This window comes from Aplidium turbinatum, chromosome 4 (assembly GCF_918807975.1).
Source record: "Aplidium turbinatum chromosome 4, kaAplTurb1.1, whole genome shotgun sequence".
Lineage (NCBI taxonomy): Eukaryota > Metazoa > Chordata > Ascidiacea > Aplousobranchia > Polyclinidae > Aplidium > Aplidium turbinatum.
Genome location: NC_137475.1, coordinates 27,259,356 through 27,287,151, shown reverse-complemented (window position 1 = coordinate 27,287,151; position 27,796 = coordinate 27,259,356). Strand labels below are relative to the sequence as shown.

The 27,796-nt window shown below is 35.8% G+C and overlaps 1 protein-coding gene across 1 annotated transcript; it reads right to left on the bottom strand.

The window, feature by feature from the left end:
- Positions 1 to 61: 61 nt before the first annotated feature.
- On the bottom strand, positions 62 to 26,778 carry LOC145769526 (receptor-type tyrosine-protein phosphatase epsilon-like). The gene is made up of 20 exons (XM_082581176.1): positions 26,620 to 26,778; positions 25,691 to 25,762; positions 24,607 to 24,805; positions 21,012 to 21,067; positions 18,714 to 18,969; positions 17,745 to 17,856; positions 14,292 to 14,390; positions 12,205 to 12,363; positions 10,996 to 11,103; positions 10,511 to 10,672; positions 9,749 to 9,878; positions 7,993 to 8,150; positions 7,463 to 7,563; positions 6,836 to 6,972; positions 6,204 to 6,280; positions 5,715 to 5,844; positions 4,541 to 4,683; positions 3,393 to 3,570; positions 2,882 to 3,240; positions 62 to 2,624 (listed from the first exon to the last, which is right to left on the bottom strand). The coding sequence occupies exons 2-20, from the start codon at positions 25,737 to 25,739 to the stop codon at positions 2,589 to 2,591; spliced, it is 2,649 nt and encodes an 882-aa protein (XP_082437302.1). The 5' UTR covers positions 25,740 to 25,762; positions 26,620 to 26,778; the 3' UTR covers positions 62 to 2,588.
- Positions 26,779 to 27,796: the final 1,018 nt, after the last annotated feature.

The window sequence follows — 27,796 nt, the reverse complement described above, 5'->3', positions numbered from 1 at the left end:
TTGAATTTAATCCAATCTACGCTTCGCTGGGCCACCCTGTATTTGATGAATATATTCAGTCTCTCAGCATTTCTTAAATTGTATTTTAAATAATTTGCAAGCATCACAACATTGTAAATGATAAACTTAATAAGCCTAGACCAACTGGACACTGGGCAGATAAAAAGAATTTTTCTCACAAAAATGAAACAACTAAATCAGAATACAAATGATTATAATACACTCGTAGTAAAATTGATTTTAAAAGATTAAACGTAACAAGACACGATTCTTTGCAGTTTTCAAACTACTATCATACAAGTTTGCAGTTTTCACATTAACCAAACACGACCACATGCTTGACCAACTGACAACATCAGATTCGGTAATACTGTCGTAGGCTACATTATAGGGTACTTTGTATTTTTTTTATCACATCGGTTTGTATGCTTGTATCGGTAGTGAAAACAAACTTGGATATAAACTGCAGTAGAAACTTCAGCTTCTGTTCGTTCTATCCGTTCTATCCATTCTTGGAATCTTTTAATAACAGTGACAGTGATTATTCTGTGACAAGAAGATAGTTCAAGAAACAAAATACAAAATTAAATTATTTCGAACATTATGTATATTTTATTATTATATACATTATGAAATGTTTATCCAGAAACAAAACTAAAAAAATACGTAATCCAAACTGAATTTGACAATCATCATCATCATCATCATCCGTTCAGTCGTTTACGACTCTCGGTCACTCTATACGTCATCTTTCTCCACATCTCTCGATCCCACGCAGCCTCCTTCAATTCATGCACTCCCATACCACTGTCATTTACAATCGTGTCAAGCCATCTTGTTTTTGGGCGCCCCCTTCCTCTTCCTCCGCTCACCAAACCAAGCATGATGTCTTTTTCCATTGATTTGCTTCTCATTATGTGGCCAAAATATGAAAGTTTCTGCCGGACGATTCTAGCTTCTAGGGATATGTCCGAATTTGACAATATGCGATACGAATGAGCCCGCAGCCTCATGGGGAAAACACGTGTCTGTTGGTGCCAATTCTAGTTAGCCTACATTAGGCTGCCGAACAACATGCAAAGTCATAGATATGTTTATAAAGACATAAGTTACATACGAAAGCCACACATAGCCTACAGTACATAATGCATGTTTAATTGCACAATTGCCTACATATTGTCATGCATTGCTCATTGAACATGCATGAATACACTCGTGGCTTACATGATGTTTGTTTGACGAATACCTATTTCATCATCTTCATAGGTTTGTCTTTGCGTTGCAATTAATGAGGACTTTCATCGCTGCAATCTTTTTAACAGTAGCAGCAACTTTTCAGGATTCAGTAAGCCTATAATACTGTCTATTCTAGATACGGTACACAGAAGCATATAAAATCATCACAGTCTCATAATCTAAGCAGCAAAAAGAGAACTCGATAACACGAGAAATAAATGATATAGATTACCTTGACTCTGTCCTGAGAACAAATCTAAAAAAAGCGAAGACCAATGAACCCCCTCACAAACTTCAACAAACACGCATGATCCTAATGTCTTTTATGCGAGCTGTGCTTGCTCCGAAGACGGTGGTGATTGCAGTCTTGGCTATTCTTGCCTTGCTGAAAAGGTTGCAATCGCGTTTTAACAATCATTGTAACTTGACACAGTTTTGATACCTTCTTAACTTGAAGCTGTGCCGACTGCCGGGTTCACTTTTAAGTTTTGGCAGAGTCAAGGTAATTTATTTCTATTGGCGTTGTCTCGGTGCCATCGGTTTCACTTTTTACGTGCTTCTAAATCTAAACCATCTGATGATCCAACTTTACAGAAATGATTTCACTTGTTTTATGTGCTTTGTGCTTGACATGGACCACTCTTTTTGTAGTGGCCACAATACATTGCAGTATAAACGTATCTGAAATATACAAGATTGTGTATACTAAATGGACGACTAGGCATTTCAACACAACAACAAGCGTCCTTATTAGCAGACCGAAGGCCAGCAGGACAATAACATGACTTCATTCAAACTGACTTCAACCACTATAAAAACTCTGAAACTTCAACAAAGGGTGTTTCAATTCAAATATAACACCGTGAAATCAATATATTTGAATAAGGTAAACAGACTGTTGGTTTTGTATTGGTCTCATTGTGTCATGCATTTCCAACCTCATGCCTCAATCGTTTTCTAGGAGGCTACGTAAAAAAATATAGCTAAGCTTACCCGTAGCCTATGTGAAAACTGGAGGACCTAAGCATAATTTGAAACTTCTAAGGTCGAGAAATATTGTTTTGAAAGCTTGCGTTACATGAAAAACAATTAAAGTTGAAAAGAAATTGTCATGGAGTGTGTATAATGGCAATGACTTTTAAACAAGCCTGAATTTTTCACTGAATGACGAGATGACCAAGCAGCGTTCTTTGTCTCGTACAAATCGTTTTGTTTGTTTGGCTACGTTTCTTCTGAACAAGTACGCGGTGTAAAAACGATACAAACATATTGCACGAAGTGATAAAAATCGCATCATCATGTTAGGAAAATGTGGTGTCATCTGATGACTTCAAATCAAGTTGGCGCTGTTGTCAAGGTTCTGTTTCGGATTCGGTTCCACTGTCGTCCTGTAAAAGAAATAAACGTTGTGATAATGATTAATTGATCCATGATTGGAGGTAGAAAAGTCTGTTGAAGTATTATTGTGTATCGAAGCAGATGACTCTCATGTTCGCTTAATCAAAGATGTGCGCACTGTACACACGTCACGATGACATCATTACATGCTATTTGTTTGCTTTTGAAACCAAAAATAATCTCTAAAAAGGACCGACTTAAGGAAAAAAAGAAGCGTTTTTGTTTGATAGAAAGAACTGTAGCGTACTTTTTCTGATGCTACAAAACTTTGATTTTCATCTTTTTTATCGTCCTCGTCCTCTTCTTCCTCCTGATCTTCATCATCCTGCTCCTCTTCTTCTTCTTCATCTTCTTCATCATCCTGCTCCTCTTCTTCATCTTCTGTACTGTCTTCTTGTTGTTCTTCATCTGATCTTGATATTAATGACAATGGAGATTGTTTTGATTTTAAATGACTAAGAAAGGCGAAATAACAAAAGTTATATTGTTCCTGGGTCTGGATCAAATGTGGACGCTGCTCTCTCAAGTGTCTGACAGTTTGTATGACGTCAACTAAGTTTTCTCCTTCAAGCTTCCCGAGTAGCGTTGCCAGGCAACAAAACACTCCTGCAATAATAAATCTGAAGTAAGATTAAGTTACAGCAATCCTCAATGTTTGGAAGATGACTTTAGGAGTAAAATTTTCAACGCTACTTTTATAATTTTAGTGCTTTGTTGAAACGTTTTTAGTATTTCTATTGCTTTTATTGTACACTCGCCTGTTCGTCCTCCACCGCTACTGCAGTGTACAACGATAGGGCTTAGATGGTCCTCAGAGTTACGCAGAACAGCTGTGATGAAATTCATGAAGTTATCAGAGTTTTCGGGAGATCTTCCTCCGATGTCAGGCCAGCCTAAAAAATGGAACTGCTTCAATGGCCTCGGTCTGTCTGGAAACTGAAAACAAGAAAAGCGTTTCAATACAAAAATACATTCAGTATCCGTTTTGCAATTGTGAGATTATTTTTGACGAATTTAGCTACACCTTACAACATTGGTATTCTGCCGGGGGTGCGCGAAACGATTTCAAGGGGTCTGTAAAAATTTCCAAGTTTGTATCATGATTAATTAATTTCGAAATTTAAAATTGGTTATGCTTTATTTGTGTATTACAGTGATTTTCAAACTGTACGTTGCAACGCTCTGGTCCTTCATTTCAATTTCAAAGGACATGCACAAAGGTTTGGTTTCCTAACTAAAAAATCATATAAATGAGTTAAATCTTTTAATAAAGCAATGTTGGCTTTGTTCAACTTAATTCGTTTGAGACAACAGATTGTTGATGAATAATTAACTTAAAAATACAAACGTTAGTAAGCAGTCTATCAGCAGTGACAGTTTTGCCAAGACAGTGATTGCAACGAAATATTGATTACAAAAAAAAATAGAGACAAATTATTTGTAACAGTCACTAGAATTTTATTAATTTTTGATAATATTTATAGAAAAACATTAAATCAGCGTATTAATTACTGATTTTTGGTCCTGTGTGACAATATACAGTATAGCTCATAAGTCGTGACATAGCTTCTTCAAATTCAGCAAATTCTTTTTAGTGTGTCGCTTTGAAACTTATGAAACATTTGATTCCATAAGGAGACGCGATATATCAAAATTTCAGATAAAATTTTTTAGGCGTCCTCGAGCGCTTCGAAGGCACCAAAAGGGGTCCGCCAAGACAAAAAGTTTGAAAACCACTGCCACTTACAGACTTATTTGAAATGATAATTAAACCATTTAACTGCGTGTTATTTGCATCTGCAGCAGTTGCACACAAAAAATTAGGGCACAGACAAATTATAATATGAGCACGACATTTCCGCCTAGTTTGAGCGTCTTCGAAACAACCAACCAAATTTTCACCAACCTGGACATGAGATACGTTGAATTGACGTACAGTGTAGTTCTTTTCTGGAAAGTGTTCCTGCTCTGTCAGAACGACAGTGATGTCACCATAGGTCTTTGGTTCGTTTTCGCTCTCCGGCCAGTATTGCGAGCATGTGCTAAGTCCTGGTGCGTCAGAAAAAATATGTTTACATTTTCAATTCTACTGTAGTGAGATTATTTGGTTACAATTTGCACCCAGTAGGGTATCCAGAAGAAAATTTAATTGGTGGGTGGAGTATAGGGTACTCTAAAATTGATGGATGAATGGATGGTTGGTTTTGAATCTTTATTCTCGGAAGAACAAAGCCTTGATAGGTTCGCAGGTTACCGAGATTGGTAGAGTGAAGTTTTCCGATTGTTAGAGTGTTGCTGCCGCGGAATTATTCCATCAATTAGGTGCCACTGAATGGAGAGCAGTCCTTAAAATACGTTGCTCAAACGCACACCCCGAGAGTCGAACTAGCGACGCTTGATCCTGAAGCTTTTTCGTATACGATGTCATGCGTTAACCAACTAAGCTATCGGGGCGGACTAAACTTATTGATAAAATAAACAATTGATTGATTGATTGAAAATACCTTAGCCTACCTAACAGCAACTTTGAATAATTATGTTGATTTAATATAATTAGGCGAAATAAAACGACATAATGAAACTTGTTCATCTTCAATTTCAAGCAATTAGGAGGGTGTACATTAATTCAAACATGGATCGAATAGTGTGATTTTGTAGAAACCTGCGTACTGCATGTTCTCCTGTATTGTAAAGGAAAGATGTCAAATAGGGTGTGGATTTCGAGGTTGGGTTAGAAATTCCATTTCCACTCAAACTTCGTTTGAACAAAACATTAAATAAACATGGCGAAGTAAATTAGGAGAATTTATGCAGGTTAAAAGAAAAGATTAGGCTAAATGCTCACCACTTTCCTTACTTACACCACGGCATTCTACAAAAGAAGCCAACAAAGCCAAAAAACTAAGTTTTGTACTGATGCAATAACTTTCATGTCATTGAAAATAAGTACAATTTTCACTTTCACCAACATACATAGGCCACATTCACCAGACATAGGCACTTTTCACCAACAACATAGGCTACATTCGTATCTTTTTGATGGAAAATCGGCAAAAAGCGATATTGCTTTAAACTTTAACCTTTTTCTTTCAACTTGACTATCATGGAGATTGTTTTAACTCCATTTCCCCAAATCATTGTCCAGAAATTCAGCACAGTTTCTTCAAGCGGTCCTTGAGTTGCTATAAAAGCTGATTTTTTGTAGCATCCCTGTAAAGCGTACAGAATAAAAACAAATGACAAGAATAAAGACTGCAACAAAGATTTTCTTATTTCGAAAAAAAAAGTTTCTCACACAAGCTTGTGTGCTTACTTTCACAGTGTTTGACAAACTCTATTAGCTTATTCCTCATTTTCACAAAATTAAATCAAAAAATTGACTTTTAGTATTGGTAAGCTTAGACAAAGTTCTACTGGTTCTCAACACACAATTGACAATTTCCAGTTAGTTTTCCTGACACAGAAGTTGTGATATAGTGCAATACAAAATACATTGGTTCAATAATATTAGGTGTTCAAAAATTTCCATTGGAGGTTTTCAACAGAAGCCAAAAAAACAAAATTATTACGTCAATGTAGGATGCGTTGATATATTCCGACTTCTCCTGGCCTGGTTTCCTTGGCAAGACCACTCGGTTGAAGTCATCTGTGAGTCAAAACGCACACGATTAGTGATCAGCTAAAGTAAAAAAGTTAGCATGACTACTACAACTGGTTCTCATATTAAATTATTCAGTTTGTAAATTGTCCATAAACGAAATTTCAGGCCGATACAGAGTTTTCATAATTACAAACAAAAAAATAAAAGTTCATAAAACGTCAATCCTTGTAACGTGTAAAGTCAAAATTTTAATTTTTTTTGCGTCAAAAAATTGCTTTTCCTAATGATAAGGCTACATTTCTGCTATTAGCCGGGTGATTTTCTGACTGATCATTGATCAATGATAATTTCTTCGTGCAGGGTTGTTAAAGTTATGGATTAACAGCAATGGTGCATAAAGTGCAACCAAATACGAATAGCACTGCTTGAAGTTTGAAATAAAAAACAACGCAAATTGTTTTTCTTATAAAAAACAAAGATTTAAGGAAAGAAGATATGGACTGAATCTTTAGAGATTAGGTCAAGCCTAATCTATCATAAGTCGATTTCAATGCTAACTTCACCGTGGTAACTTGTTTTATGAACGTTTTTCGAACGCACATGGAACAATTTGCAAAAGCCTGTTCTTCTTTAAATTGGCCTTTCCATGTTGCATGTTGTCCTTCAGAAGAGGAATCTTTAAAAGCGACTGAAATTCATCTTCTAGGATCGTTTCGTCTCCTCTGTCGTGTTCCTCCCTGAATTTAAAAGCTCATTTAGATAGCATTAATTACCAGTAAAATACGCTTTTTTGTTACGTATTTTTGTCAACCAATGGACAGATAAAGTCGTATAGACTTAGCGACTGCAGTGAAACTTAGCGATTTATACGTGAAAGAAAAATGAAGCCTATTTATGCGTGAAGACAAATTGAGCACATTACAAGTAAATTACACCAGAAAACTTCTGTGCATGGAGTTCTAACTGTTACTGTGTATTTTTCTCAACTTTGTTGGCAAGGCCTATTCAGTTCACATATAATTGCTTGCTATGCTAACTATTTCCGTTTGGATTATAAAAAATCTATCATTATTGCAAAACGAAAACAATTTCTAAAAAAATTATTCTTCTGAACTCTTTGAGAAGGCCTACGCAAGTGAGAACCATCATTGAATGACAATTAACACAGTCACAAGTCGTTAATACGAATATACCGTGCTATAACAAAAAGTATTGAAATAGACTGACTTGATTTTGCTAATTTTTTCGACAAATTCATCTGGTGCCATTTCAGTGTTCCCATACTTGATGTACTCCACTACCGCTTTATGACAGAAAGCATACTGAGCCTACAATAGGATCAAAATATAGCTTAATTGTTTATTGAGAAGTAACTCCTGTTTCATCCTAAATCATTCTTGTTATCTTTCTCAAAAAGTACCGTATACAAAGCTTTATTTAGTGACATTGCGAAGTCAACATAATATTGAATAAAAAAAAATGTAGTCCAAACCGCAAATAAAAATGAGCAAACACCTGGAAAAAAAAATTAACTTGAAAGATATTCATAATTTGCATAAAAAGGAACTAAACATGTTTGGGTCTAGGTCTACCTTATGTCTTGTTAAGATCCTTGCCAAGTGACAGCAAGATTTCCTCTCAGGTTAAGACCTTGGCCAATCAGCCTACCTATTAGGCAAGTATAGACAAGCAGTGATATTTTTTCAAATCGTTAACATTGTTTATCGTCAACTTCACCACTTTCATCATCCACCTACATCAGTTTGAATAAGCTTCATCCTTTGTTCTCGGATGTTGCTAAGGAAGGTAAAGATGTCAGCTCCTCCTTCTACGTCCACCTGTCGGATGGCAGCATCGATGACTATGAAGGTTCCGGTTCTTCCTACTCCGGCACTACAGTGGATCACAATTGGACCTGAAAGAAAACTGTTTGAAACTATTTACTTTGGGATACCAAATATTGGGATTTCAGATTGAAACAGTAAAATAGCGCAATTAGACTTTTTTTGAAATGACGTCTCTTCTTAACCAAATAAGTCAATCGATTTTATCACGGCAAGCTAATTTAAAAAATATTGTAGGTTACCTGTAATAGCTTACTTTCGCAATTTAAGAGATTCAACCATTTTTCGGTAGGCCTACGGTGCTTGCAATAACATGGCATATTTAATCTTTTGTACAATGTTTGGTAAGCAATGAGAAGGTGAAACCAGACGAAAGATGAAAGCGAAAATGTCTGAAGATTTATTCAGAATTAAACAGAAACGAACTGAATTTATCACTAAGTTTTATATGAATTTATGGATTTACCAAACCACTGCATCAATCATTTTCATGGCTTTGCTATTGCTCCATTTTTCAAGACTACGACCAGGGGTGTGGAACATTGTGAATTACGTTGTAATACACTACATAATTTCGTGATTACACACCAAGTAATCCATTGTAAAAAATAACATTACGTCACTATTGCTCCAGATGTTATAAACAACGAGTCAATGTTGATGGAAGCTTTATTAATAAAAATATAACCGTATTAGTAATTTAATATACTTTGCCATAAGCCTAATTTGGCATCATTTTCAGTAAAGGATCTACAAATTTGATACTAAACTTTTATACTTGAAGAGTTGATTGTTGGTACAGAACTTGAAAATGGCGACTAAAAGGTTGCACATAGCACGAAGCTGCAGGTTACGTCTAACTCTCTTCAGGAACTGTCGTCAGAATAAAACAAACCTAAATGTGGTGAAGTATTTATTGTAAAAGGAATATCGTTCCTTCTATTATGATTTATAGAAGTATATAAAGTAGAAGGAACAATATTCCTTTTACTATAAATACTTCTCCACATTTAGGTTTGTTTTATTCTGACGACAGTTCCTGAAGAGAGTTAGACGTAACCTGCAGCTTCAAGCTATGAACGTCCTTCTATACTCGCTAATTTTAATATTTATATTTGTCCAAACAAAGTTACTCAAAAACTACGCAATCAATATCTTTGACATTTTCTAAAATATTTGAGCTTTTATTTCTGATGCTTGTTATACATTACAACTGACCATTCTTATTTTGTCTTATGCTTAATTATTTGTATTGCTTCTCCTTGCAGTACTATGACGTAGGTAATTGCTCGTTTAAACAATCAAGTACCTGCCGCGATATTTTACTTATACAGCAGATCGTTTAGTTGTGAAGACTTTTCAGTTGCATGCAATCTTTAGTTTGTAAGCTGTAGTGTACAATCTCCTTATTTAAGTTAATAGCCTACCTACTACCTTATTACGTTGACGTTAACCGCTATGTGTGTTTTGTTTATTAAACCCTAATTTGAGGATTGGTGATAAATGAGTATGGATTCATAACAAGCTTGCTGCTAGCATTGCTGCTAGCATCTTTTATCTGAATAATGTGGAACTAATAAGGTTATTCAGCATCGTGTTGCCTAGGATAATTACATAGCTGCTGAAATAGCCCATAGATCGATATTTGCATGTTATTATCAAATCAAACCTGCATCTGGTGGATTTGCTGAAATAATTCGCCTTCGAAACTGAAGCAGTTGGGAAGCATTTCCTGGAACTCCAAAATCCGGCCATGACGTGTAGTGGAACTGTTTCACAGTGCGCTCTGGTTCCGAGTCCTGCGACACAGGCCTTCATAACTTGGTCAATAGGTCTTAAAGACAACAGTAACAAAACATTTACACTTTTAACAATACCCCATTGAACTTATGAATTCTTGGCAAGATGCAATATAATACATATTGAGGAACCATTGACTTGAATAGCCTATTTACACTCTCTCCAGCTTCAGTAGCTTTCTGTAATCCTTTCTGTCCTATTTAGTCTTCATATGCTATAGTATTGGCAAATACTTACTTAATAATATAAGAAGAAACGCTTCTGCGCAACCCGAACTTTGCAGTATACAAAAATTTCTGATTTTTTTGTTCGGTACACTCAAGTCAGTTCGAATTTTCATGAGATTGAAAAAATAAAATGAAAAAAGCTTGGTGACTGATAGAGTTTAACATCTATATAAAACCACAGTATCGTAACAAAAACGTTTTCTTTATTTGTTTTTATTGCGTAGGCTATGAAACATCATTTTAACGCTCTTTCTCGAGAAGTAACCTAAGAAACAGAATCCTTGATTTTTCATCTTTCACTCGTTCTATATGTAAATAAAAAAAAATCTGTTTTAATAGCAAAAAAAAACACAAAACTATACAGTAGCCTATAGTCTAACCAACGCTTCTTACTAACAGTTCACCTTGTGTAATGTGAAGACTCTCAACACATAAAAATTTCTTTGCTTTTCTTCTAATAGAGTTACATTGTATTCTCCGTAGCTTTGAGATCCATTTTCACAGTCTTCGTGGTCGGGCCAATATTTATGGCATTTCACTCGAGATTGTTCAGTTAAATTTGTTATCTACAAAATAACGCACCACAATTAGCCATTAATGTTAAAAACTGCGTTGGTGAAGAGATTCATAAACACATTCACAATAATTTAAAGCAAATTTCTGGGCAAAGAAAATCAGTAAATTGTCTGCAATTAAAACCGTTTGTCGGTTTGTTCCCTCAAAACAGAAATCTTTAAAAAGAGTGTTGAAAGTTCATACTGTACAAATATGAGATAATACTTTTATAAATTTGATATTCCATAATTAGTTTAACTAAATATTAAATTTTTAAAACAAATTTAGGCTTGAATAACTCAGCGCTTCCAAAAGTTTAAAAAAAAACACAAACCATTATTATCGTCCTAGAACGTTGCTCCCACACCATTTTCCAGAAGTCCTCCAGAGTGTCCTCCTTGGGACCCTGCGTTGCTATCCACTGCTTATCAATTTTGTAACCCTAGATAAAAACATCGCAAAGGTTTAAATTAAAATTTTGCCTGATTGTTACACCTTGACGTAAAACTTCGTTGTTGATAAAATGTTACTTGGTCTAATTAGTAATCACTCGATTGTTTGTTTATAGCACCTAAAGCATCTTAAAAATTAAAGGATTTTAAATGGGCTACCTTTTTATGATTCTTCTTCTATCGAGTTTTCTAAAGTTCGTTGACACACCACAGATTGACACATTCCTCCGCAACGGAGTTATACACTGACAGGTCCCACCTACTGCACCGGGTGGTAAGCCGAGGGCAAACAAGAAGGTGGTCCGCGGTTTGGGGCTCGATGCCACAGATACATGCAATTGGGCCCGTGTCGTAGCCCCACTCCACCATTGCAGACTTAGTGCGTCTTTGTAGATAGTATAATCTTCTATTTAGATAGTATAAACCTTTTAATGATGCTTGCGCATGAAGCTCTGATCTTATTTGTCTGATCTTGCCAAGAGTGAAATCTTACTAATGGGAAACTTTCGGGCTCCCCTGAAAAACCACAAGACCTCACAGTGTTTACGGACACTGAATCCCCAATTTAAATCCTCTTATAAACTTTACACAAAATCAATATTAATAAAGTGGAGCGTAGTCCAGAAACATCTTGAATCTGAGGTAGTAAAAAGATAAACCCTCGGCCGCAAAGGCTCATACTACGAAGAAGAATATAGATAAAAAGATGTAACGCTAATGCTTGGTTCCCCACCCAAGAAAACAATCTTTTTCTTTAGAGCTATTCCATCAACAATCGGATCTGCAAAAGTTGCAACATCAGCAACACTTGGCGCCCACTGACGGTACGAATGAATTACAACAAACCTTTAAAATATGATTTTGAAAAAGTCCCGATTTCTACGTTACCTTAACCGTGGACACTGCGGTTCACATAACATTAAATGAGCCAAATTAGTTTGTGTCAGTGTTTACTGTGTGGCATCGTCGTTCAACTGAGTTCTGTAAATCGATATCAAAACTAACAAATAATGGGCTTCTTGTTCCTGTTAGTTGAAACCTTAGAAATTTGTCAGAAATCGCAATAGTCTGCGCAACTGAAACCAACTCACCGATACGTAATTTGCGTTGATGTAATCTCCGTAGCCGTTCTGCGTTGACGTCAGCACGACGCGAGTCGAATCGAATGCCAATATATTGTCATAGCGGTTCTTGGCTTGGTTTTCCAACTTGGTACTTTCGTGAGTATCCCCGGCATCCTGATGAACAGCCTGGAAATGAATGAGCAATGGTAACCGATAATTAGTGCCTTCTTTCATTGATAGCAAATTCAAACATTCAACTTAATGAAGTAGCCAAGCAAAAAAAAAATTATACAACAAATAGAATAGCAAAAACAAGAGAACTCTCGATCAAGAGCGCATTGTTAAGAAGAGCAAGTAAATAAAATTACTATCGTTGATAACCTTTCTGTTGCATCCCGAAGCGGAATTTTCAAAAGGTAGGCTATCTTATAAAACCCAGTCTACAAATGATTTTGCGCTTGTTGAAGCCAGGACGCATTGAAGCAATTAACTTTTTATAGAAGTTGGAGGTAGATTGCGGTGTTGCAACAATTTGATCTAAAATGCATTTGTCAACATAAATATTGCTTGAATTAAACTGTTTCCTACTTTACTACCGTGCACCGTCTAGAATTGGTTACTTTTGCATTCAAGTGAAGGAAGGACTGCATCACTAAAATGATCAAACGTTGTACACCTAACGTTTCAGAAAATTTTTGTGATATACAGATATTACGGTAACCAGCATCATACTTTAAAAAAAAAAAATAACTAAGCTTTTGCTAGCGCCGATTTGCGCCAACATAGTCATTGGCTCGCAAAACGCATCTTCAACAGACGAAAACAATATCAAGTTAAGCGCGTTGATACTTTAAAGATACTCACGGATTTCATGTTCGTTTCAAACGCACAAAAAAGATAAAACGAAAAAAATGTGTTGAAATCTTCTTGATGTATAAGTGGAACCAACTTTAAAAGTTAAGATCTAATAGCAACTAAAGCAAGTTGGTCTGATAGATGCCAAATGAAGTGGTCTACTACGGTGCAAACTGTAACCAATTGAAAGCTACTGAATACTTGTCACCAGTGAACAATTATAGTCTGGGTAATCGCACGGGTGGCCAGCCTGGGTCGGCAGTTAACCAGTTTTACTTTAAATAGTTCTACTAGACTCAAAAACAACGAAAGCATAGGCTACAGTAGGTCAGGAGTTATACATTTTGATACCAGCTAGGTTTTTCATCTCTGCATTTCTTTTCAGCATATTTTTAGACCACCACTCCAAAAAACTGTCTTGCCTTACATCAATACAGGCATTAAACGTAAGTAGGTTGCTATGACAATGAAAAAGAAATGATAATCTATGCAAAAACATCATAATAAGTAATAATATATTTAGAAAATTAATATTTCAAGCTCAATTGGCAGAGTTTTGACCGTAACACCTCACCCTTACGTAGGCGCCTGGTTGAAAACCTTTGCAATACTTTTATAAGGCAATTCAGAGTAATAAGCAGGCCCTAGGCCTATATTTCTGGTCCAAATCAAGTTCAAGGTTCAAAATTTATTTGAAGTTTAAAACAGATCGAACACTTAAGTTTTCTGAGCCAGGTTGTTAAAACTAAGTTGTCATACGCAACACCTTTTAAATTGTGTATCAGTTGAGGTTTTTGCTTTCTTAGCGCATATTATGTAATAATGTACTTACAGTCCTACAGTGTACATTGGTGTGAACGTTCTAAAATCTAGATTTACAAAAAACTGAAATTGTGACGAAGATGTGGCATAATCATAATGTGAATTTAGGCTTCCATCGCGTCTGAACCAACAATCTTTGCTAGGTGCAAAAAAGCGTATTATTGTATTTCAATAAAAGCAAGAGATGTTATTGTGGTTAACTTTATTTTATTGCAAGTTCCTTTGTGTCAGCTCTCAAATTAGTAGGTTCTTGTACATTGATACATTAGTTCTTTGGGTTATAGGCAGCCGTATCACGTCTTGCCTTTTTGAGCTAGAAGGAATAGGTAGGCTACGTAGGTACAGGCTTCACAAGAATCGCCTTAGGCCTATAGCCTACAGTAGGCTAATACCCAATGAAGAAACAGTTCTATATCTCATCATGATAAGGTTCTCACCAAGTATTCCATTCTGAAGAGCCTGTTGTCATCAGATGATTTTTTCAAATACTCTTTTTCAAAGTGGTCTGTGCTGACCATCATTTTATCCCGCTCAAACTGAAACAAGAATCAAAGTTGATTTTACAAGGATATGACGTTCTAGAGTAGACAAAATGAAAGAGCAACATTTGAATGCTTAAAATTGATGTAAAGGTAGGCTTGCCATACGTCCCGGTTTAGCTGGGACAATCCCGATTTTAAGGCCTTGTCCGGTTATCCCGCCCGGTTAACCAGTTTGTCCCGGAATTTTCAATTTGAGATTTGCAAAAAAAAACAATTGTTGTGTTAACAATTTTATCAACTCTTTCTCTAGTGGGTCTGCGCAAAATATCAACAAAATGTTTCAGAAACAATGATCAACATCGACTACCCTTTCGATGAGCACGTTTTGGTAGGCTAAAGAAATAGCCTAAATGTCTAAAAGTGAGAGGACAGAATCGTGACAAAATGCAACGACATCTCTTGAAGAAATGTGGATCCAATTGTTCCAAACTTTTATCAACAAAAACATAACAATGGGGTTGTGCGACAGGATACCACGAAACCACTAGCGGCGGTACAACTGGGTCCTTCTAGACGAGAACTAGTCTTGCGCAGCATAAGACGATGCGTTGTACAGCGCTTGGTTATGCGTGGGCGAAAGAATAACTTAAAATATGATTCGGATATGCATTGTAGTTATCAAAACATGTTTGTTTTTAGAAGGTTGGAACGCAGAGTGATACAAAAATAAGAAAAACATCTCATAAAGTTACAAAATTCTCATAAAGTTGCAAAAGTGCTTGTAATTAAATAAGTGTACAGTAGGGAGGGCCGTCGGAAACAGATCGCTTAGCAACTCGAGTTTCTTAGGAGGTTTGTCGAGTAAATGGCGAAATCGAAAACCATTTTTTAATTGAACGCCAGGAAGACGGTGCACAACACGGACCTAATCGGTAAATCACCCCATTTCAGGGATATTGCCAGGGTTGCCATACCGTCCTTATTTCTAAGATTTGTCCTTATTTTGAAGAACTCTATCTTAGAAAATATTACTGTCCTTATTGCTAGGAAATGTCCTTCTTTTTGATTTGAGTCCTTATTTTGTCTTATTTTCAACAATTAGTGAATAAACTTAGTAGAATGACAGCCAAATCCCTACTACAGTAAAAGTAAACCTAGACCTGAGTTGTCGTGATATGCACAAAGTATTTTTTTTACGAACAATGAGTTGCTGGAACACATTGTTTCTGGCAAACAATATGGCATGTGATATATAATGGCTCGTATAAATGATGAGATTTGTTCAAAAACGTTTGTTTTATTTTGTATGAAAATTTAATTTTTCTGTTGTCCTTATTTTGGGGTCCATGTCGATGGCAACCCTGGATATTGCAGTGGCGTATATTCAGAGTGTGTGCTCCGCACACCCATCAAACATGGTTGATTCATCAATCATCATACAGTTAAACATGCAAGTAGGCTACTTGGTAGCCTATATAAATGGTTAAGGCATGCCGGTATGCAAGTAGCCTATAAGTACTTGGTAGCCTATATAAAAGGTGATGGCAGAGTATGCAAGTTTCACTATCCAACAAAAGTGCAGAGACAAATTTTTGAAATGGCAGAAAATGTTAAGGAGACTGTTGTGAAGGAAATTAAAGAATCTGGCTTGTTCAGCATTGCAGTGGATGAGTCCACTGGAGTTCGATCTTGTGCACAGATGCTAGTTTACGTCCATTAACTTAGAAAATAAAAGATGACATTAAAGAAGAGTTTTTATTTAATGTCATCAAAAGGCAAATGCTTTGAATCAAAAGGCAATACTTTGAATCGATTATTTCAGCTAAGAGGAGAAGTAAAGGCATTTATGCAGAATAAAATTGATAGTGAAATGCAAAAGAAGCAAACTGCCAAACAAATCCAAAAACAAAATGGCATGATTGAAAAAAAATTGATTGATGTGATGAATGCTGATAATTTTGAAGAAAATCTTGCTTATTTAACTGACACGTTTACGGAGTTAAATCATCTCAATTTATTATTACAAGGAAGAGACAGCACAATCATAGACTTCAAGGACATTATTAAAGGATTATAGCTACAAAAACTACTCTGTCTCCCTCTCAGCCTGTCACCACAAGTCGATACCTTGTCATGCAATGTGTTCGAAAAGCCTGTTTACTTATTTGCTTTTATAGCCACAGCAACGTTAAATCAAACCTAAAATGTATCAAGCTTTGTAATATGCACCTTCTTACCCTCACATCAACAGAACACTGCACTCCCATCCCACCCATATCAGCTCTACGCGCGTTACGCAAAGCGTGCTAAAGCTTGAAGCAATCACTGCGAGCGTGTTGCTAGGACCCAGTTGTAGCGCCACCGAGTGGATCGCACAACCCCATTCCAAACTTTCAAAAACTTGTCGAGTTTGTGCTTTGTTTGCCTAAGCTTAGAACATCAGCATCAGTTGAGCAATTTGTTTCAATTACGAACAATATGTGGACTGATGGGTGATGACAGAGGCCAAATGCTAAGACAGAATGTCAAAACTCTCCTTACTTGCAAAATTAATGTTGATTTGACATGTAGTGAATTTTATAAAAAGATAAAATCGAACACTGTAGCCTACTTTTGAAAAAGGGTGCTATAATTAGTACAGAAAAATGTTAATAGACCTGATTGATTTGCTCATAAATATTGTTTAGTTCTTTTTATTTTCGTTGGTGAAATAAGCCTACGATAAGTTCATTGCATTTTTTAATATGTGTCTCGGATTTACATTGCTAGAAATGGCAAACCTATGTAAAGGTATGGGATGTTAATTTGAAAAAGGAACTTTTTACTTTACAATTTTAAGTTTTTTGCTTTCATCAAAATGAAGATGAAGAAATACGTCATAACGTATATTAATTTTTCTTCAGCTTTTTATGCTACAACACGTATTGCAGCAATTCACACCTAGAAAATGGCTAACTAACCATGCTTTCCTCTTTAAACTAATGCCCATCAACGCCCACTTGTCCTCCATTCCACTCAGACACTTCTTTTTTTGTCACTCTCGCTTTCCAGCCAATTTTCTCCATATTTCTCCAAATCTTCATTTCGTAACTTTCTGAACGTTTGATTTCCTTCTTTGTTTTCGGTCAAGTTTACAATACGTATTGCTGCGAACTTTATTATAACGCATGACATCGATGAGCATTTCATGGCAATGCAGGTCTTGCATTCAATACTCCCATTTTCTGAATATTGTTTTTCGAAAATTGAATTTTCGCCAACACAAGGCAGAACAATTTTTTGTACAGGTTGTTGGTATCACGACAAATAATTTCAAGTTTTTGTTTTTGTTTCAAGACTAGTAATTGCAAAACACAATGAAACTTCAGCTATCTCTAAACAGAGTGATGTGTTACATTTTGAGCTCACTTTGTGTTTGCCGATTAAACTTCTTCTGTTTCCATTCTTCTCAGCTGGAGTCAGCCGAAGTGTGACGTTCTCTCGGTCCGATAGTTTCCTGCATGGATTTCCTTTCTGTTTACTGTAGACACAAAGTTTCTTCAGTTATTTTAGTGATATGTAGAAGTTATAATTCAGGGATCGGCAACCTGCGGCTCCGAAACCCCATGCGACTCTTTAACTCCTGTGAAGCGGCTCTAGATTTGACAAAACTTAGAATGTAAACTTTATTTTAACAATAATTAAAAAAATTGCATTATGATAGCTCAAGACTTATCGACAACGCACAAAAATTTTAACAGGTTCCAAGCACTGTTTCCTGGTTCTTTTTTAGATGATGCATTAGTGAGCCCTCAATGATTTATACTGTCCATAACAAAATAATAGATTTTTTTTACAATATTTACCTTAACCCATGACCTTCTAACTGAAGATGGCTTTGTCCTAACCCAATGAAAATGAACGGAAAAAAGCAGTTTAGTTTTAGTTCCTTTTGATCGACCAATAAAGTTTTAGTTATATGGGCGGATTACTACTAACAGTGCCGCTACACTACCATTCGCAAAACAGTCAAAACTCTGGTTAATGTCAAAAAAGAAAAAGTAACGCTCCAAACCAGTCCATTCTTTTTCACAGCAAAAAATTAAGGTGAAAAGTAGGGATTCAGAAAAACCGATGTTTCAATTAAACCATGTTACCTCCTAAAACAGATGCTTTAAGAAAAAGTGTTGCCAGATGTTTTAGAAATTTCAAGCAAAAATGCTATTTTAAAGTAGTAATCAAGTTCAAAGCTAGTCTGCCCACAACTAGTCCAGAAGTTAAGATTATACAAATGTATCTGTAGCATATTTCTTATATTTTGTGAGTTTTTATACTTTTTGTAGAAAAAGTGGTTGAAAAATTTCTATACAAACTACTTAACCAAGATTAGTCACTGACCAATAGAAGTAAAGCACGATGAGGAAAATGAGGAGTATCACGAAGAAGCAAGACAGGACGACAGCCAGGATCGTGTCAGATGAACTGCCTGCCGCTGTAGTGGTGGCAACTTCCGGGGTGGTAGAGGCAGGTGGTTGGGTCGTAGACCCTCGAGTGGTGCTTGATTGCGTCGAAGACTGCGCGGTAGAATCTTCCACGGTAGATTCTTCTGTTGTGCTCACCGAAAGTAGCGGCGTTGTTGAAAAAAGGAGCGATGCTAAAATATGAAATGAGATGATAATGAGATTTATAAAAAACTTTCTAAAATCTTTGATTTTGACAATTTACCAAATAAAATTGATTTTTTTCAACTGTTAAAATTCAACTGTTTTGCTAGACTACTGATACTGCGTAATTAGGGATTGTGATTTAACATCAACATAGTTTTTAGAAATATCATTTTGAGAATTCTATTGATTTATAAATGATTGCGTATTTTTCAATATAATTTGCCATAGCGATGACTTGTCATGACGCACAGCTGCTGTTGGTTATTATTTAAAACTACATTCATTAATAGTGAATAACTTATAAGGTGAGCTGCGATGGCCAGTTGTAACGGCAAAATTAATTTGATTTTGTTTAATGCCAGGATATTATTGAGTTTATGTTTTAAAGTTGTAAAAACGTCAGCCAATTCTCTTTTAACTCATCTAGTTGTTAGTTATATTTTTGTAAAGTCAAACAAGGTGCATTTTGAAGATGAAATCATCGCTTCTACTGTAGGCTATATGTGTGATAATATTAATTACTTGTCTGCTGGCAACGACTTAAACCCTTTGTTAGTTAAGAACAGTTTGGCCAAAAATATCAGAAAAGGTAAAACTCAGCTTACCAAAATTAGTGAAAAAAACTTGTTTTCTGCTTTGTTTTATCTTTGCAAAAATTGTGTATATCTGTGCAATTTGGTCTTTAAACCTAAGCCAAGATTTAGCTATACGTTAAAAGTACTGTATAGTGTATACTGTACAGTAAAGGATAAAGAAAAAGAACTGGAATTCTCCAGAAGTTTAACGACACAGATATTTCAAGCAAAACGAACAATGTAGCCTAAATAGTGAGATAAACAAAGTAAAAAAAGTTAACATGGGGTCAAAGGGGCTTGCTTTAAAGAAAATCTGGACAATTTTTATCTTGGTATGGTCGCTTTTTGCTTTGATCTTCTATTTTTTTGCTAAAGACGCACACTTTGTGTTTGACTAAATTTATAGAAATAAAAAGTTCCAGTACAAGTTACAGCTACAAAGTTAACATTAAAATTAAGGTTAAGTTAATTACTTGAAAGGAAAGTTAAGTTTCAAATCATTTTCTTTTCATGCCCATAAAAGTATTTCAATAAGTTTCAAATCGTTTTTTTTTCATGCCCATAAAAGTATTTCAATAACTTATATTTTGAAGTATAAGCTTATACGTATTACTATATAAATTTATGACATGTTTTGGGTAGTCTTTCAGAAAAACTTCAAAAATCCACCTGCGGTGTCCCCAGCATTCCGTATAGTGAGTGTACAAAGCACATCCAGAGGATGTTAATTTAATAGTTGACTATTTGGGTGAGCAATGTGTATTTCTTTGGAATATTGCATTTTTACTCGGCAGCTAAAGTGTACAAAATCTCCACCCTTTTTTCTACTGCTGAAAATACGCGTGTTCTATCTGGATGTTTTTTAGGTCAATAAAATGTGATTGAACGAGCAACTCTAGCAAAAAGTTTTTGCAAAAACGGAAAAAAAACATGCATGTTTTATCTTGATTTTGGGGACCATGTGTGCAAGTACCTCACTGGACCCGTTACTCACTGCATGTAACGCAACTCTAATGATCATGTACATATTAAAATTAGCCTAGGTAAATCTTTTGATAACAAAAGATTTCATAAAATGGAAGTATTGAAGATGTTAATTGCCTGACAACGGAAATAACCAAGCAATTGGTAAAATAATTTCATCTTATCATTTTTTCAATACAAAAATATTTGTTCTGCTATTATTATTTGTGCAAATGGTAACAGCATCATATAAGAAGCAGTTTACAGTGCAGCACATCTTCAATGACACAATACCTTTTCAATGCAATTAGGCATACCTAATTTTCATGCACAAATCAAACAGATTTGTGTGTGATATGTACGGCAGTATATCATAATTAAGCTATGTTTATGATACTTATTTCTGTATAATATTAAAATGAACAGAATTTTAAATAAAGAAAATTAAAAATTGAATTTCATAGCTTTTGCTCATATACTACTCTGCTTACTTGAAGAGATGTTCCCAAGTTCTTCAGTAATTGTTTCTGTAGTGGACATTCCAAGGCTGAAACATAATAAAGCAAATAAAGTGAGAAAACATCATTTGAAAATTAAGAATTTTAAGTGATGCTAAACTATTTCTTTAGTGCCCAAGTTCCAGGTTAAACCTAGCGCACTTCTTACCTTCAAGAGGGATTGACCACTTTTAGATGGTGACATTTAGGAAAATAGTTCTTGCAAGTTCAGACGTTACAATGGTCCTGATGTTAGCAACCACTGGCATGAAAAGCGAAGCGACCGATCAGACTTATGAATGTGTTCATTTTAAGTTAACACAGTTTATATGTTCCTGAGTACTTGAAGGGAAAGTTTTTATTTCATCAACAGCTGATCATTTCCCTGCTGCTGGCACATAGTCTCAGTAGATATTTCCATATACAATTTCAATCTTTCAATGTTCTCATCGAAGTGTTACGAAGTTCTTCTTCAAGATCATTTTCTATTTTCCTTTCGGTCATTTTATTTTCTAGAGGAGAGTGGGGCACAATTGGACAAAAAATAGTAAAATAGAAGTCCCGTCAACAGTTTAAACCAACACAAAAGTAATCAAGAAACTGACAAGGACTCTAATAAATAGATTTTACTTGTTTATTGCAGTAAAATCAGGGACGTTGCCACGGGGAGGGGGGTCTTGGAAAAGCAATTTTACCCCCTCCTAAAATTTTATCTTGTCTCCCAAAATTTTTATTTTTAATGTTATTACAACGTTTAAATGACATTGCGTTGCATGAGACCATGCAATATTAAAAGAACTACTTTTACAGTATGATCTACCATGTGTGTTGCTGTCCAATTATTGTACCCCAACATTTGTGTCCAATTGTGCCCCACACACCAACATCGATTTAAAGTTGGGCAGGGACAACCTGTTCTAAAAGTCAGGTCAAAGCAAAGGTAATGAAAAGATACTTTACTGTATATGGCTTGAACAGAAAAAGAAAAAATCTAAAAATCTTAGCTTTACATAAAAAAAATACGATTAAAACAAAATCCGCTAAAAATACTATGATGATGATGATTATGTGCCTGATCTGATACAGACGTTGGCGATCATGGTCTTCCAAACTTCTCTGTCATTTGCCATTCGTATAAAATCGTTCGTTTTAACTGTTGTGTTTGTGGCCCATTGATTCAAGCTGTTTAAATAAGTTAATCTTTGTCGACCTCTGCTTCTTTACTATACAGGTGCTAAAAGACTTCCCACCGCCAAACTCAATACACGACCAACACAAACTCTTAGAATTTTCATAGTACAACGACTAATGTGAAACTAATTTTTTGCCAAGGCAGGGACTTCCAGAGTTTCCAATTTTTTCTATAAAATGCGATGTCCAATTGTACCCCATGTCCAATTGTGCCCCACTCTCCCCTAGTACTCTTCAAATATTTTGAAGTCCACTTTGTAGTTAATTTGTCTGATCTACTGATTTTTACCGAAATTATAACGTGTAAATTGTAGAAACAGTAGGCAAGCAATAATGAACAATAAATATAAGCATCCACAAAGATTACAGTACATAGTGATTTAGAAGATCAAAACAGGTTATTTTATTTTTGAAAATTTGCTTGAACTGTAGGTAAAATGATCAAAAATGGAAAAGATCCTAAAAATGAAAGAATGACTTTAGTATTTTAGTATATAAAAAAATTAATACAGGAAAGATTTAGTAAATATAGTAGGCTACCAAAGTGTATACTTCCAAGTGGAACTCTGAATGAAGAACGACCCCTACTCAAAGTAAAAGCAGCGTACAAAAAGGAATATTTTACGTTAGGTCATCTACACGCTGCTGGAAAGATTATTATCAATACAAATAATTAGCCTATAATGTTTATTTTGAAAGGGCTTTCGCTTCATTTAACACCCATTTGATACAAGCAAATGACATGATGAACCAGTTGAAAAAAGTATCACAAAACGAGAAACATACATCAATGCCACTGCAGAAATCAGAACAGAGTTGAGCGATAGACAAAAATTCAGAAAGGGGTTCGTCAAGATGGTAACCTAATTTCTGGCTTGTTATGTATTTTGTTGTATACAGCCGTTAGGAAGAGGCACATTATTGTAGACCAAGGGTTCCCAAAATTTTTTTTGGCCTCGGGCCGCATTTTGCTATTTGTGAGTCTTGGCGGGCTGCATTACATTTTTCACTCATTTTTGTCCTTAAAAATCGGTCTAACTTCAATATTTTCAGAATTTGGCGCGGGCCAATAAAACTGTACTGCCGGCCGCAATTTGACACCCCTGTTGTAGACGATGCAACATGAAACTGGATTCGTTACCAATAGATAAGTGCTGTGGAATATCAGATTTGAGAATACCGTCATTCGTTTTAAATGTTTGGAAGACAATTTGCAACAACTAATGGAGGAACTAAACTAAGGCTAGAAACCAAAATAAACTATAAAAACAACAAGATAATGTGCAACTTGACAAAACATTAACACGGAAAAATCAACGGGTATTTGTGTTGATGGAGAAAAACTGTTCGAGATTCTTCCTCTTTCGTATGATAGAAATTTCCAAAGTCTGCGAGATGTGATAGAAATCCAGGTCAAGATGGCTCCTTCCAGTGCTGCTATACCACATATTCCGATAGCTGCTTTGTAAATTGGATCAAAGAATAGCATATCCAGGAATTTGAACCTCTGCATCGCATTGGCAGGCCACTGGGAGAGCCAAGAGCAAAAAGATGTTAGGAGCTAACCTCCTTGAAATTGGTGCATGCAAAGTTTTTAAACATTTTATTGTTGTATCGATGATTTACGCAAATCGCCTTTTACTTTTCTTTTTCATTGTGTTTCTTTACATTTTTCTTCAAACGTAATGTTTATGATTAGAACAAATTTTGTTGACATAAAAACTTGAAAAAATGACCGACAAATCTGACTGAGCAATTTAGTGCTTTTAGAGTTTTGCATTAACACAAAAACTGAATCGAACACAAAAAATAACTTAATAAAAGAAAATAGTCTAAATTATAGTGTCTTCCTCGAAACTTCTACGCTGTGCTACAAACAACTTTACTTGACAATAGTAATCTTCACGACACCTTGTTCTGACTTTCTCAACGAAGTGATTCTGAAGTACGTAATTCGTTTCGTGTCGATAGAAAATTGTTTGTCTTGGTTTTGTTTTGTTACATGCAGAAAAACAAACACGATATTATGTTTGTTAAGAAAAGTGAGTTACTGATTATTCAGGTTTATGAGTGCGACGACACTCAAGTTATTTGAAGATGCAAGTGATGCCGACATTGTCACGAAAGGTCAGCTGCAGGTTCTTTTTTGATTGAATGATTTTTAAAACTCTAATATTGTTCACAAAAACACTGCCTTAGGTGTGACGTTAGAAAATTATTTTCCAATAGTGCCACAAAGTGTGAGAAAAAAAAACAACTGGGCATTAAAGTCGAACATTTTGAATCTAACAGCTCAGTCATGCTTATACTCAAATATTATTTGACCCTGCCAATCTACCAAACAGTTTTGTTGACAACAAAGCACAACATAAGCAAACCGATGTTGGAATCAACTTACGTTTGATTGGCCGCTCCATTTCCTGACATTGATGTCTCCATCGGCTGGTCTGTACCTTGACTGGACCCTTCTTCAGTGGTCGCTTCTAAAGCTAAAGCTTGTGTTGCATTTGTTGAAATTATCGCTGAAAGCGTTGATGCTGTTGAAGCTTGTTCCGTCGTACTTAAGGTGTTTGTGTTTTGCGAATAAGTTTTCTTTGCTGGAAATAAACCAAAAATATAAACTAAAAGTTTATAAAGCAACAGCAAGCCTACTGTGGAATCTAGATCTGCATTCCATGATAGAGACCATTTCTTGGTATAAACTATTAAAAATGGAAAGGGCTTGGTAGCACTTATAAATTGCACCAGTTAATTTCTCTACTACAAAGTTAACAATTGTGTTACAACAACAAAGGATTCATCAATCTGCTAAGGTATAAGCGGGAATCTAGAGATTTTGGATGCTTTAAAACACATGAAAGCACAACTTTTAGTAAATACGATTTTGTCAAGGAGAATAAGCGAAATGTGTAAAGAAAATAAACAAAATAACACTTCAAATTCATTATAATCTCAGTTTAAACAGGGTGGTTGGGTGATATGAATTGAGTTGCTAGCTCATGAAATCTGAACCCAATATGATTGTATGAGTCTACTTTGATCTAGATCAGACATGAGCATGGGAGTAACTAGGTCTTATAGATATCTTTAAGTTTATCTTTGTGACTTAGGCACAACTGCAAACACCACTAGAACACTTTTGGTCATACCTCTGCAGTTTTAAAAAACTGAGGTAACTTGAAACATGAATTAATTTGAATAAGCAATAGCTTTCATACAGAGGACTTTCATCTCAACTTGTTATCTGGGTAACTACGCGGAAAGTTGATGAATTCAAAAGACGGGAGTAGTGCTGTGTTTTCATAGGAGTTAGATAGCCTACCAATGCGGAAGTGCTACCTACCTTGTGACTACTCTCGATTGGCAAAATATTTACTTGAAAGCGTTTCTTATCGTTATAGTGAAAAAAATTACGAACTTAAACCGCCACGGCAATAATGAAGCGTACTTCAATTTGAAATATGAACATGTACTGTACTTACTTTCCAACAGCAGTGCAAAGACTAAAATAAAACTCCACGGCTTCAGCATTTTGAGGCGAACAGTTGTGAATCCTGATATGAATAACAAAGTTATGGTAGCATCTAATGTTGGCAAAATTTTAACCAACTTAAATATAAAACAAGTTGTTTTGCTGGTACACGTGCCCAGCTAAAGACACCAAACGATGAGTCGGTAGCCATTTTCATAGTAGCCTCCGATTTGTTCAATAATAACGCAGCGGTAAACTTGAAAAAAAAATCTGTTATATTTAAGGCTGGATGCACGAACAACGGATATTATAAGCAATCAATTAAGCTAATCGTGTTTACAGTTAATCGAGGATCAGTTTGTGTAAAGTTGTTCTGTGGGTGAGTAATCAAAGATTTTAATGAGTTGATTATGGTTGGTGTATAATGAAAACAAATAACCCACGAATGACTTTGCTTAATGGGAGCATGATTTGCTGATGGTGCATCCAGCCTTTAGTATTCCTCAGCGCTCATCAGTGTCTTGGTGTAAGTTCAAAAGACTGCCTTGTCTTTTTGTCAAACTAGAACTTGAACTTTAGTAACGTTTATGAAGTTCGAGTTAATTCATTTAGAAGTTAAAAAAGAGCAAACATTGCTTTGGATTTACCGCAACATGAATACTATCAAAAATAGCCTAGGTGTGAGAACATATAGAAAGTTCAATACTAATCAATAAACTATCAGATGTTCATTGTTCACATCGTATTTTTATTTTGTGTTTCAATTTTTCCATTTTTCTTAAAAGAAATTTGGACATAAAAACACAAAAACCAAACGTTCAAAAATAGTTGTAGCCTAAGTGACGAATCCAAACTGAACTACAATATTGGCCACATTCGCAGCGCAGCTCTGGTGTAATTATTCTGATTGCTGGTGTAAAAGCACAATAACTTTCTTACCTTTTAAAATGGATAAAGTGTTTGTAGATTTGTTCCTCTGATCACATTAAGTCTCTTCAAAAAGTTGAAAAAATACTCATTTCACTGCATTTTTTATTGGTTTATCAATATTTCTTTACTTTTTAAGTCCATATATTCTGTCGTTCAACTTTAATTAAATGATCTATCTTAAGTACCACCTAGCAAAAAATTATATACTTTAGGTCAGAGTGGTCTAAACATAATATGCAGCTGGCCAAAAATTCAAGCAAAATAAAATAGGCTATCCCTAACGTTTTTGCTATGTGCGTAAGAAAAGAAACCAGCAAAACTCAGAATGACAGTCAAAAAACTTTTTCTTTGTATTAACCTTTGTTTCCAAAGGAGGTCTATCCCTTTACCATCAAAGATTGATGTTTTCCGGACCACACCGGAAGACAACCACAGAGCAGCTGGTCTTTGATTTGATCATCCAAGATAAGCTAACTTTCAGCAACTCAATTTGGTGGGGGCAAGATGACACAATCTTTGATAATACCACCTTTAGTTTTTTACTAAATAGGTTACCGCACCCGCAAGAAGATGAAGATGAAATTCCCCATTGGTGTATAAAAGAACACCATTCTAAAACAAAAACAAACAAACTGCAAGACAGTTGATGATACGTGGCGTGTTCTTCTTTTATCATGGGGTGTGATTATTTCAATGTTGTAGTCTTTTGAATGGTCAGTGATATGGTCATCATCATCATCGGCGTATGAGCAGATCTTTCCAGGCTAGATTGGAGGGCAGGAAATCATCAGCCACTCAACAGTCTCGTCGTCCAGGACCATCAGACCATGCGCACCATGTGGAGGCGGTGGGTTAGGCAGTGGTGGATGACATGATCTGTGGTCTATTCAGTGGCACCACACTCGCATTTTGATGAAGGAGCCAGGCCCCACTTGTGCATGCCCGAACGAATGCGGCCGACGCCAGTTCGCAGGCGGTGACCCACGCAAGCCTTGCGATGGACATCCCCGGTGGACGGAGATCGGCATCGGGTATGAAGTCACGGAGCGTGGGGTGTGGCTTTGCCACTCCGTGTTCCACATGTGGTTCGTCCAGTGTTCCGCATTTAAACCAAGTTCTTCTGCGTTTTTAGGTAGTTGTTGTGCGGCAGGCACAAAGAGACATCTTGATTTCAGCCTCTGCTTTA

What these genes read in the sequence shown, in the direction of transcription:
- LOC145769526 (XM_082581176.1), bottom strand. Translation starts at nt 25,739, where the DNA reads ATGCTGAAGCCGTGGAGTTTTATTTTAGTCTTTGCACTGCTGTTGGAA. An exon ending in TGAAGCTTATTCAAACTGAT is followed by an intron (nt 7,564 to 7,992) that starts GTAGGTGGATGA and finishes ATCCTATTGTAG; the next exon opens with GCTCAGTATGCTTTCTGTCA. An exon ending in GTTTTGTAGCATCAGAAAAA is followed by an intron (nt 2,625 to 2,881) that starts GTACGCTACAGT and finishes TTTCTTTTACAG; the next exon opens with GACGACAGTGGAACCGAATC.